Source organism: Notothenia rossii (assembly GCF_949606895.1).
Source record: "Notothenia rossii genome assembly, chromosome: 8".
NCBI lineage: Eukaryota > Metazoa > Chordata > Actinopteri > Perciformes > Nototheniidae > Notothenia > Notothenia rossii.
The window spans coordinates 19,608,700-19,620,388 of record NC_136906.1 but is presented as its reverse complement, the minus strand read 5'-3'; the positions used below and the strand labels follow the sequence as shown (position 1 = coordinate 19,620,388).

General features: G+C 42.5%; 1 protein-coding gene across 4 annotated transcripts in view; it reads right to left on the bottom strand.

Moving 5' to 3' along the window:
* Positions 1–840: 840 nt before the first annotated feature.
* dock6 (dedicator of cytokinesis 6) overlaps positions 841–11,689 on the bottom strand; it is a 31,592-nt gene continuing 20,743 nt past the window's right edge. For all 4 annotated transcript variants that reach the window (XM_079645794.1, XM_079645795.1, XM_079645796.1 and 1 more), the window contains 22 exons: positions 11,201–11,340; positions 10,877–11,046; positions 10,599–10,750; positions 10,134–10,316; positions 9,318–9,444; positions 9,134–9,218; positions 8,912–9,008; positions 8,686–8,820; positions 7,883–8,035; positions 6,966–7,124; positions 6,771–6,871; positions 5,973–6,165; positions 5,084–5,227; positions 4,838–4,969; positions 4,712–4,726; positions 4,252–4,377; positions 4,081–4,170; positions 3,765–4,001; positions 3,277–3,420; positions 3,018–3,124; positions 2,748–2,921; positions 841–2,105 (listed from right to left, as the gene is read on the bottom strand). In XM_079645794.1, coding sequence (XP_079501920.1) covers positions 2,063–2,105; positions 2,748–2,921; positions 3,018–3,124; positions 3,277–3,420; positions 3,765–4,001; positions 4,081–4,170; positions 4,252–4,377; positions 4,712–4,726; positions 4,838–4,969; positions 5,084–5,227; positions 5,973–6,165; positions 6,771–6,871; positions 6,966–7,124; positions 7,883–8,035; positions 8,686–8,820; positions 8,912–9,008; positions 9,134–9,218; positions 9,318–9,444; positions 10,134–10,316; positions 10,599–10,750; positions 10,877–11,046; positions 11,201–11,340 — 2,907 coding nt within the window. In that variant the 3' untranslated portion in view covers positions 841–2,062. The remainder of the gene's footprint in view (positions 2,106–2,747; positions 2,922–3,017; positions 3,125–3,276; positions 3,421–3,764; positions 4,002–4,080; positions 4,171–4,251; positions 4,378–4,711; positions 4,727–4,837; positions 4,970–5,083; positions 5,228–5,972; positions 6,166–6,770; positions 6,872–6,965; positions 7,125–7,882; positions 8,036–8,685; positions 8,821–8,911; positions 9,009–9,133; positions 9,219–9,317; positions 9,445–10,133; positions 10,317–10,598; positions 10,751–10,876; positions 11,047–11,200; positions 11,341–11,689) is intronic.

Here is an 11,689-nt window from a genome sequence, read left to right as displayed (position 1 = left end):
AATTAAGACTAATGCTATGGAAAAGGAGAGCCAGGAGGACATCTGGATCATACATCTTGGCCGCGTTTTTTCCAACCGTGTAACACAAATAGTGCAGGACTGTGTGAATGTAAAGCACTGGGATTCAGCAGAGGGCTCCGAGTGCTGAGGTTTTCAGGTTGCATGTTTTAAAGTCTACCAAGAACTACAGTAAAATAACCAATCGGTCAATCACAAACCACGTACAGCTGTTCTATCAGAGAGTTAACTGCAGGTCATTCACCACTGAGTTACAGCAGGTGTTCCTGGTTAGAGTTCCTGATAACAAAGCATAAACGCAAACGCAGAAGCAGTCCTGTACTAGGAATAGAAATGGAAAATGCCAGTTTTTGACTCCGACAATATCTTTAACCTACAAATAAGAGTCAAGAGGGGTAGCAAGAACTACATTTAACTACCTTCACTAAAAGAGTTACATGAAGATAGGATTGTTTAAAAGTGTTTAAGATTGAGTAAGATACAGGAACGGGAAAGTGTTTGTTTTATTAACCTCTGTGTTTATTTAGTACTTTGTATTTTTGGGTGATGCTATTGTTAGTCTGAGTCTGTCATATCCTTTTTGTTTTGCTTTGTTTTGTGTTTAAATATACAATATCCTAACCACTGAAATACTGTATACGCCAGAATATAAAATAAAAACATATCATAATAAATAATTTCACAAAAAAACTAATTTTGACCGACAAAATAAAAAATACTTACTAATAGTATTGAGTTTCTTTTGGCTGTTAAAGGTATTATTACATATTTTTCACTGTCTATTCTTCAGCTCTGTAGCCCACACAAATAAAAGACCTGAGGCATTGGAAGAGACATTTAATAGAAAGCAGTAGAAAAAAGACATTGTAAATAAATAAAAAAAGTTGATCTAATTGGTAAAAAAACAGTTTCCAGCCTTGAAAAAATAACAAAAGCACGGACATTTTAGTAGTTACAGTGTTAATGTGCTGCAGTTTGTTTACAATAGTGCAATATAATAGATACAGTAGTTGGAAATAGCCACAATGAATATAAATGTGCCACAACCGGGGTGTTGGACACATACGAGACATTTGAAGTTCCTTTGGACAGCATTAAATACAAAATGTATTCAGTTATAAGTCTGTACTGTAGTGTGATAATAACATGTCACAGTTTAGACATATGTGTGGGCGAAGGAGATGGCCTGTTACTGTGATAAACATCTGATGTGACTGCAGTGCATTACAAGAGAATTTCACAGTTTTAAAAACATTTAAATATCCCTTCCCTCCTAAAATTGAGACCTGAGCTGGCAGCGAAGGAGCCCGGCTCTGCTCTTTAATGAATTTCTTATAACGAGCGATAGGCAGATAAATGTGACATCTTGAGGAATGAGGAATGTCAGTTATTTGGTCTGTTGATAACAAAAGAAAACTCCCTGGGACTATTTAATAACCAAAGTCTGGCAGTGACTTCAACCAGGCATAGTTTAGAAAAAATCTCTTCTTAATGAAATAAGGCCAAGACAGACGAAGCACAGCATCTTCGAAAGCAAACACAAGAAGCAAAAGGAAAACATGCACAAACCCCCAAACGATTTGGATGCAAAATGTGTTTGGCAGCTCATGTCCTGTAAAAACTTAAGTTAAAAGCAGATCAAGCTCAGAAAGATTACTGTAAGGAGACTTCTTCTGAAAGCTTGGTTTAAAAACACTGACATGTCGGAGCCTCGCTCCACATGTCGATGTTTACAGTGCAGATACCCTTCCAGAATAAACATCCGAGGTTTTTCTCCTACAGAGGTGTGAGAGTGCCGGTGATGGCTTAGCAGGGAGAGAGGTGACAAGTGTGTGTATGGTGGCAGTGCTGGGGAGGATGGGGGGGGGGATTATGGCGTGTCTGGGTGGGCCTTAAAACAACGAGCTGGACGAGGGGGAGGACGGCGCGTGTGCTTGTGACAGTTGGTGAGCCATACAGTGGGGGGAGGGGGAACAGACGGGACGAGAGGAGGCTAATTTATAAATCTTTTTTTTCTCTTCTGCTGTTGTCCAGTTGGCGGGCCTCAACAGTCCACTCTGCGGAGACTGGACCTACTGTAGGAGTTCCTGCGAGAGAAAAGCAAGAACAAACATGATTACTTCAAGTGTTATGGTTCATTTTGATAAAAAGTGCATCGGAAAATCTACTAAATCCAGAGATTTGTGGGATTCTTGAATTATTTATGATTAGTTCATTTGAGAGACAAAATCCAATCCAGGGAGAGATAGTTGTGAAAAGTATCTTTCTGTTATACACATTATAATGTGTAACATACAATCTAACATTGAGATACTGATTGTCAGATACTCAATTGTCCTCAGTTTGAAAGCATCTCTCTGGCAGGTGCTGTTGGCTGTAGCTCTGTTTTTGATTATGAAGCAGCAGTCCTCAGGCCCTCACATGCAAACACAGAGCTGGTGCCAAAAGCAGATGAAAACATATGGTGATAGTTTCCATATTCAAACAGGCTGCAATACTTTGCAAACTTTCTTATAAAAGGGATTGCACATTCTTGGAGAAATGTGACAGTTTTCAGTCCCTGCATTGTGTGTGCAAAAACACAGATTCTATCAGCCTATGACCTGGGGTATGATGCATTTTGGCTTTAAGTTACTCTTGTGTTGGTCAGATGGATTCTAAGAGCAGCATGAGCTCATATTGTGTCTTTCTGTGCGTGGGTGTGTGTGTGTGTGTGTGTCTCAAGTTACCGTTGTGCTTGCGTAGTCTGAGCTGGCAGGCTCCTGTATAGCTGGGGGATCTTGCGGTTGATGAGAGGACCCAGAGCTTCTTTCAGTTTATTGTAATTCCTCTCCATCTCTCTGTGGTACTCCTTCTGATCCGACCCAATCAGCGATTTATTCTTCCTCAGGGCATCCTCACACCTGCACGAGAAAGAGCAGAGGACACATGAGGTGTTGGGGTTTTGTTTTTATTAGGTACACAGCAGTCTGCGTCTGGGACGTGGAGTGTGTCATCACCTCTTTGTGAAGTCTTTAAAGCAGAGGCGCAGCTTGTTGTGATGACGGAACAGCTTTGGGTCATCAGGGATGTCGGAGAGAAAGACCTGCGCCACCTCCAGGGGGCCCTGTGAAGGAGAGACGGTTACATCTCTGCTCAGGAATGTCCCAGACTCTCAACACAGTTTTGGATGGGATTAATATTTCAGGAGGATGTGGGATTTTGACATTTGAAATGCATTACAGTTATACGTCATGAGTAAAGCACTTAAGCAGGCACCTGGTTGACGGTGGTGCCCACAGAGCCCTGCAGCACCATCTGCAGCATCTTGGCGTCTGCAGGGTCCTGGTTTGTAGCGAAGGCGAGCTCCTGAGTCTTCTTCTGCATGTCCTCAATGGCCACCTCCATGGGGACAAGAATGATCTGGAGAACAAAGAGACAGAAATAGTTGACTTCTTTTCCCCCATGCACTACATCCATATTAATAGCAAATATTTTCCTAAAACAGCAGCTTTGTTTGCTAAAAATGTGAGTTCCCATACAACTATTTTATTTTATTTACTTGTCTGTAACTTCAAAAAGAAATGTGTTAATTTAAAGGCAAAACATAATATGTTCTCAATACCTAATCAGGGAGGTTTTTTTTGCATTTTATCTTTCAATTTCAACAACATTTACCGCAAGTTTAAAACTACGTTGTAATCAAGGATGATGATCTTTGCAGCTTAGTTTTATGGAAACATGACACAACGAGCCGAGACACACACCTCCTCCTTGTGGATAACGTTGATGCGTGTCTTGATGTAAGGGAACGCGTGAGACGTTGTGAGGATGCTTTTGCGTTTGTACTGCTCGTTCAGGTCGCCGTGGGCCCGGCCGTCCAGAGTGAAGGGAGTACAGTACATGAAAGTACGCAGGTTGTAGTTCTTGTCAAAGTACGTGATTCTTTCCTTTAGCTCGTATGTGTCGAAGAAGGGCTCGACGTAGGTGATCTGGAGGTAGGCCTGAAACAACAACCAACAACACAATTACAACTTTTGCTAATTCTGTATTGATTTACACTTAATGTACGTGTGATCCTACCTTGTTGGGATCCAGTTTGTTTTTGTCCACTGGGTTGGAGTCTTTGATAATTTCAACTACGTCATCCCCGTACCTCTCTGCGTAGAACTCCTGTGTATTGAAATGATTCATCTTTAGAGATATGATTCTCATAAATCATTATTGACACCTTTGTTCGAGTAGTTTACATGCCTCGAGTCTGTGAGAGATCTCGGCTAATTTGGTGATGGATGGCTCCTTGTAGACAAACTCCTGTTCATCCAGGTCTCCAAACCGGCAGCCATAGAAACCCACCCGGAAGTAGGTCCCAAACATTCTCTAAACACTGAAGACAGGATAGAAGAGAAGATTATTTTAAATTTGAAATATGTAAACTGAACGAAAAAAAACTACTTTAGTAAGACAAAGAGAAAATATATATCTAGACTAAGAATTATTTCACAACCGTAAGGCGGGGGGGGAAAGAGGTGGAAACTGTGTGAGAGGGGCTTGAGAAATGTCAAAGTGGAAACCACTCACCAGCAACATGTCACCGGAGAGAAGAGGACCAGCAATAAGAAAGAAAGAAAACATTGTCAGAACAGAAAAAAATGAATTTCTGAAACAATTTGACCTCACATGTAATATTCTTAATAACAAATGAACATGTTACCTCCCATCCCGAACTCTGAAAAAGTGAAAAAAATAAAAAGGTACATAAGTTGGAATCCAGAATGAAGTATATTTTCTCATAAACACTCAGGGGGCCGTTTTTGCTGGTGATTTCAGGTCAACTCACTTGGTTGTAGACTTTGTTGAAGGCATCCTGCAGCTTCCCGTGGACAGTCGCCAGCTTTTTGAAGTCCCTGTTGGCTTCATGGATGGGCAGCAGAATCTTGTATACTTCATTTATGGCCTCGTACATGGCGGCCTGGGGTTACAGCACAACAGAAAGCCAGTTTCAAACATTGCGCCCAACAACTCCTTCAGCCATGTTGATGCTGCAACAGTCTGTCCCCATGTGGTCGGAGAATACGAGTCGTACCATGTTGAAAGAGGCAGCTGCTTGCTCCAGGAGGCCCACCAGGCCGGACTCACTGAAGTACTTCCCAGCACAAATCCCCTCCTCCTCTGGAGACAGGACGTCATCGGACACGGCTGATTCTTCCAATACGTTCGAGGAAATATTCTGAGGGGAAAAAAGTGAGAAGAAAAAAAATACAGTCTTATACATACAGAGAACGGAAGTGACCCATTCACAGCAGTTCTCTTTCCCGGGTGGCAGCAGGTTACACAAAATAAATCAAAGCCCAGGATACTAAGATAGATAATATTTGAATAACCTTTTACATTTAAAATCAATAAGGGAGCAAGCGCACATTTTGCATGTTGCTTTACCAGATTCCCTTTCTGCTTGATTGCTAACAGGTGGGCCATTAAATCATCAGCTGCTGCTTAAGGGGAAAATCCAACAAGTTCCCATTCTGTTATAAAATCCATCCATCCTGTCATGAACAATAATGTTATAAATACATCGTCTTCCATTTCAGATCCGCAAAGCTTTTTCCGTGGACTCCTTTAAAAGGAAACTCAAAATCTCTTCGCATCTGTCTTCCTTGTAAACTCATTTCCATCACCTAGTTTCCATCTACATTACCATCACTTCAGTCACATGCTTTTGTCACATGGCAATATTTATGTTGATGTATAATGTTTTTATCATTTTAATGCTATGACGTTTGTATTTGCTTTTGTTTGCACACAAAAAATGTTAGTACAATTATTTCTATTTTACAATCCTTAATCTTTTTGTTTTATGTAAAATATCATATTTGCACTTTTAAACAATTGCAGGCTTGAGTCTTGGTTGCACTTTCTATCTCATTCTGCCGTACTGCTGTAAGGAGAGTGAGCCTCCAACAGCCTGCACTGACCTGAAAGGTGACACATCCGATGGGCAGGTAGCGGCAGTCCTCCAGCATGTTGAGGTATTCTGCCACCAGCGCTGCGCTGTGGACCAGACAGTGGGCTGCCTCAGCGTGGTTCCCTCTCTCAGAGTGTTTCCCCGCCATGTTCTGGAGCCACGTCAGGCGCAGGTCAGGGGAGTTCTGGTAGCCCTTTGCGATCCTGGGAAAAGAAAAACAGTCAAATATCAGTGTTAATAGAACAATAATTGTAAAGCACATTTGAATTCAGTATTAATGCCGGAGTAAACCAGAAGAATAATAACTAAACAGACTAACAGAGCTGCCGATAGTCTTTATTTGAGACACTTTCTTGTTGTTTGCAACCCATGACCTTTACCTCATTTTCCATAACCAAAAAAATTACTTTTTCTCAGCGGTACCACTGAAAATGGTTTATTTTAACATGGAACAAGAAAATAAGGTCTGCATATGAAACATGTTGTGCCTATCAAAAACAAATCCAATAGTAGGCTGACTAGCTTCTACACGCTAAAGCAACTAAAATCTCTCACCAGCAAAATACTTCGACAGTTAAATGCCTTTTTACGTTTCATTACTATATACAGTATTTATTATCATTATAGTATTACTATTCCGGCGATTAGATCAAATATAAATTATATTTGATGCAACTTTAGTTACATTTCCATGACTTTTCCAAAACTTTGGGAGAAACATTGTTTTCCATAACATTTTGAATTTCCATTACTTTTCCAGGTTTTTAATGACCGTGAGAACTAAGAGCCCTGATGTGCGTTGCTGTACCTGTACATCAGATCAATGAGCATCTCTGGATCCTGCTGATGCTCTTTCATTTTTACAGTGTCAGTGAGAATCATGTGCAGGTTGAACACCAGATCCTGGACCTGCAGTTTCAAAGAGCAACACAGCACATTAGTATACAAGTCTTATCCATCTTTGCTGCTCCTGATTACACTTTTTTACAGAAGCGTTACATGCCTGCTCTGGGAAAGGCGTGTCTCGCAGCTCCAGGTCCTCCTCTGCATACGTCAGGATCGTCTTGAGCGAATGACGAAGATGATCCTCGTTGAAGTTTTGCGACGTTCCCACCAGAGACGACAGCGACATTGTGACTTGCATCTTCACTCTAGCGAAGTTCTGGTAAAAGGGTGAAGTTAGGAAAGAGTGTGACTTACGGCCCGTCTACACTACAGGCATGAAAAAATCTTGAAGCTGGGCGTGTCTAAAGCTTGGCGATTTTTTGCGAGCAACCAATCACATGAATCTCCCGCCCCCGACATACAAAGCAATAGCAATGTTAAAACAAAGTAAACTGGATATAAACTCTCCAAACAGGCGAAAAACCTATCAGTTTCACCCACTGTCTCTGCCACCTCCCTCCATGCCTGGTTCCTCCGGTTTGTATCCCGGTAAATAGTTCCGGTCGTAAAGAACCGGGTGATTTGCTACCGTAATATCTCGTTTGGAATATGAGGAAATGAACTGCGGTCTGGCTCTCCCAGCTTGCACGCGGTTTGATTGGCTGCGCTTGCACTGGCGGGATTTGCATAAACGGGATTTGATTGGCTGATGCCAAGCATCGAGCCTCAAAAGTTGAACATTGTTCAACTTTTGATGCCGATAGATGCTCGTGATGCTTGCAAAGCCATGCCATGCTCCCCACAATGCAGTTCGGCGAAGATTAAAAATCTTCTACGTCACCCCATTCAAGTGAATGGGCGAAGCGTTGAAAGCATTTTTTTATGCCTGTAGTGTAGACGTACCGTCAGTATCAATAAAGCATCTATTCCTCAAACATCCAGTACAGTCCATGACATCCATTTTGTTTTACTGACATGTCCCCGATTATTACAAGAATATTAAAGAAAGATGGTCGACGATGTGTCCAGACTTACATTTCCAATCTCAAAGTTCTGCCTCATGAGCAGGTACAGAGAGGCGGAGGCGTGACTTCGGACCGAGCCGACGCTGCTGCCGCAGTGACGGAGGAGACGCAGGCAGAGGTCGGCACAGAGCTCCGTGTCCTCCTCAAACAGCATCTCTGGGAACTACACACACAAACACACTTTCATCTTGAATACAATCTGTATTATTACATGTATTAGAGTCAGTCTCATTGACATCAAGGTCTTTTTTCCAAGAGAGACAGCAGAAAAAGAAACATTCACAACCACACAATAAACAAAACAGTCACAAAAAAACACTGGATGGTAAATCTTTAAAATCTTTAAGAGGCATGTCGAATTGTTGCTTGAGGGATATGTGCGGCTCATTTCATTCAAAAAGGTGTATAGAAACATTTCCTGCCAAAATCAGTGCGTGCATGAGGGATGTCTAAGTTTAAGTAGATAAAGGATATTGTACTGTATTAGATTTAAACGAGAAACTAAAATGTTAGGTTGTTTGTAAGCTTGAACAGTAGAGCTTTAAAACGTATAACATAAAAGGAATATTTATTTTGGAATGCAATCAAATAAAAAACATGCAGAGTAAAATAGACACCTGAAATAATGTAGTTGTTTTCCTGAAATAGTGTTAAAATGTGTCAGTCGGTGTTAGATTCTTAACAAGGAAGGAGAACAATGTAAAAAGGAAAATGTGAAAGTGCGTAACTTTTGACAATATTTAAGCTGCATTGACATCAGATTGCTAAACAATAACTAACTAAATATAATAGAGAAATGTTTGCATGATGTACCTTGAAGACCAGAGCCCTCTGTGTAGTGAAGCAGTGCTGCAGGAAGAGGGCGCTCTGGTTGCCTGCCATGCTGTGGAGGAGCACTCTCAGCACTCCACCCAGAACACTCTCCTTCAGCTCAGAGGCCACCACGGTCTGAAAGAGAGACACCACAAATTACAGCAAGACATTTCTACACAAAGTGGACATTACTGTACGGGTGGGCGTGAGTTGATGATTGGTTTACCTTGACAACAATCTCCAGAGTGTCCAGTACTACCAGAGAGGCCTCTGTTGCTAAGTTTCCATCCACCACTGACTCCTGCTCCATCTCAGCTTTAGTCCTGCAAGAGGTGTTATTTCACAACCATCAGTATAACATTCAGACACTATTTAGAAGAAGAGACAGCATGGTATACCACGTTTATGATTTAAGTTGTAATCACTAAATAAATGAGTGTAAACATACTTATCGACTCTGTCTGTATTTTGTCTCCAGTGCGTGACATTCTTCCGCCAGCGAACGTTCTCCTGACTGCCGTAGGGACTCCTTTCTAGAAAAGTAAACACATTATATACATCGATTAACACAAATATATAAATAACAAGAAGCTACACCCTGTCACACATTACCACGCTCTCATGCTACTGACCTCTGCAGCGGCGGACCATCTCCTGACGAGCCCCGATGGTGCCCAGAATGGCCTCCTCCAGTCGGGCCTTCATGTCCTGGGACTTTTTAAACGTCAGGCTGTTGATTCTCTCCAGAGCCTTTTTCCCCTACAAAAATCACACAAAAACAAATCAGGGAACATATAAAAAAACATTTTATTTGTATTTTATTTAACCAGATAAAAGCATTGAGATAGAATCTCATTTGCAATGCTGACCTGGCCAAGAAGGCAGCAACGTTACACATAACACAAACATATAAAATACAGAGAACGTTACTAAGAAAACAAAAGACGAAAAAGCAGTCACTACACTGTGCACATTAGGACAGTAAGAAAGGTGCACTACTTATTACTGCAAGAGCAGCTGGTGGTAAGGACTTCAGACAACTTCAATTTAAAACATGCTATTGAGACAAGTGCGTCAGTTAGAGGCGTGATTGAAGGTCCTTCCAAGACCAAGGACCATAATAACAAAGACTCCTTTTCTCAGCCTCAGTCCGCACAGCAGGACACATATTTCAATTAAACCTAAACCTCCAGTAAAAATAAGAGGGGGCAACATTTGTATTGACTTCAGTAAGACTCAATTCATGAACAGTTATAAATTACAAAAAAAACAGAGTACACCGCACTAGTAATAAATCAACATAAGCAACTTTTTTTAAACTGCTACTGACGTAATTGTAATAATGTGAAGCAGCTCTGGTACGTCCAAATTGAACACCTGGTTTGAACCTGTTTTGATTGTATAAATGATAAAGACTCTATAGTAGTGACACAGCATGGTTATTGTACCTTGTATTCAAAGCAGGAGACACAGAGATGCAGCAAGTCCAGCAGACGGTTGATTTGCAGCACAGACAGATCAGACACCCAGCGCTCCAGGAGAGCAGCATCTGCATTCTTCAGCACCCACAGGAAGCTCACCAGCAGAGTCCTGCTGCACTCGGCAGACAGAGAGCTGGATTGGCGCCCAGCCTGGTGGAGAAAAATACACAAACTCAGAGCCAGTCTTTTAATCCGCCTAAGAACAAAATGGCTGTTTACAGTGAGGAACGGAACAGAGAGCCATCTACAGGCTTAGAGGAGCAGTTGTAATAACATTGTAGAAAATAATAACAACATGAGATAATGCAAACTCTGAATGTCTGCTTGGAGTTACAGAAAGGCCAGAGTGGTGTCTGCTGAGCAGCAGCCTCCCACTCAGAGTTCAGCCTGTAGGGCCGGGGGGGCAGCCTGACCCCCGCCGCTATCACTCACCGCTGTGGGCAGCGCGAACGGGTTGGCTTTGACATGCGGCAAAGGGGAGCCGGCAATCGCCATGGCAACAGACTGACTGATAGTGCTGCCGCTGTCTGGGTCAGTATCGTCGGCGTGGGCTGTGCTATGGCGCCCCCGAGCAGGCGAGGAGTCTAGGAAGAAAACGAGAAAAGCACTCAATAAATACTGGAAACATTTTTTTCAAATGAAATGAATGTGCGGAGGAGGTGCATCGCCATAACGACAATATCGGTGGGTGGCATATATGTTGTGCTTACCAGAGAAGTCGTGGAGCTGATGGAACGTCTCCATGACGATGGGGACGAGTGGCAGGTAGAGCTGCGCGATGTGGGCTCTGACCTGAGGGTCGGTGTAACGGGGGTCTGCATCATGGCTGCACAGCAGGGAGTGAACAGCACTAATGGCCTTTTTATGAAGGAAAAACGCCCTGTTGGTAAAAAAAAAGAAAATATCAGCATATTTGTTGGTTCTTCGCTGTGAGCAGTACTGTGTTTCATTTTAAAGTTCACACTTTGTTGATCCCTAAAGGGGAACTGAATGGAACTCCTGGTTCTTATATAGTGTAACCAGTAAGAACCTACCCTTCTCCTTCAGGATCAAGGATGAGGGAGAGTTCAGTAAGCATCAGGCCAGACAGGAAGTGCTGCTGGCGGAAAGGGACGGAGAGCTCAAACATGGTGGCCACACCCTGGTCCTGCACCATACTGGAAAACGCTGAACTCTGAGGATACAGAGTGAGATGAGATTGAAGGAAAGAAGTACCGTAATTTTCGGACTATAAGCCGCGCCTTTTTCCCAATTTTTCTACGCTGCGGCTTATATAACGGTGCGGCTAATCTATGGATTTCTACAGCTAACGGCCAGGGGACCTCCTAAATCTATGGATTTTACAGGTTACAGTCCACCACCTTTAACTCTATGGTCTCTATGGCCGGTCCGCGCCCCCCACCTTTAAGCGGCGGGCTCCAGCAGGAAAAGCTGGAGGCCGGAAAAGAGTGAGACAGGTAGCGCGCAAAAGTAAAAGTGGAACCGAGAGTGGTACGAGAGACAGAACGAGAGCAAGACAGACA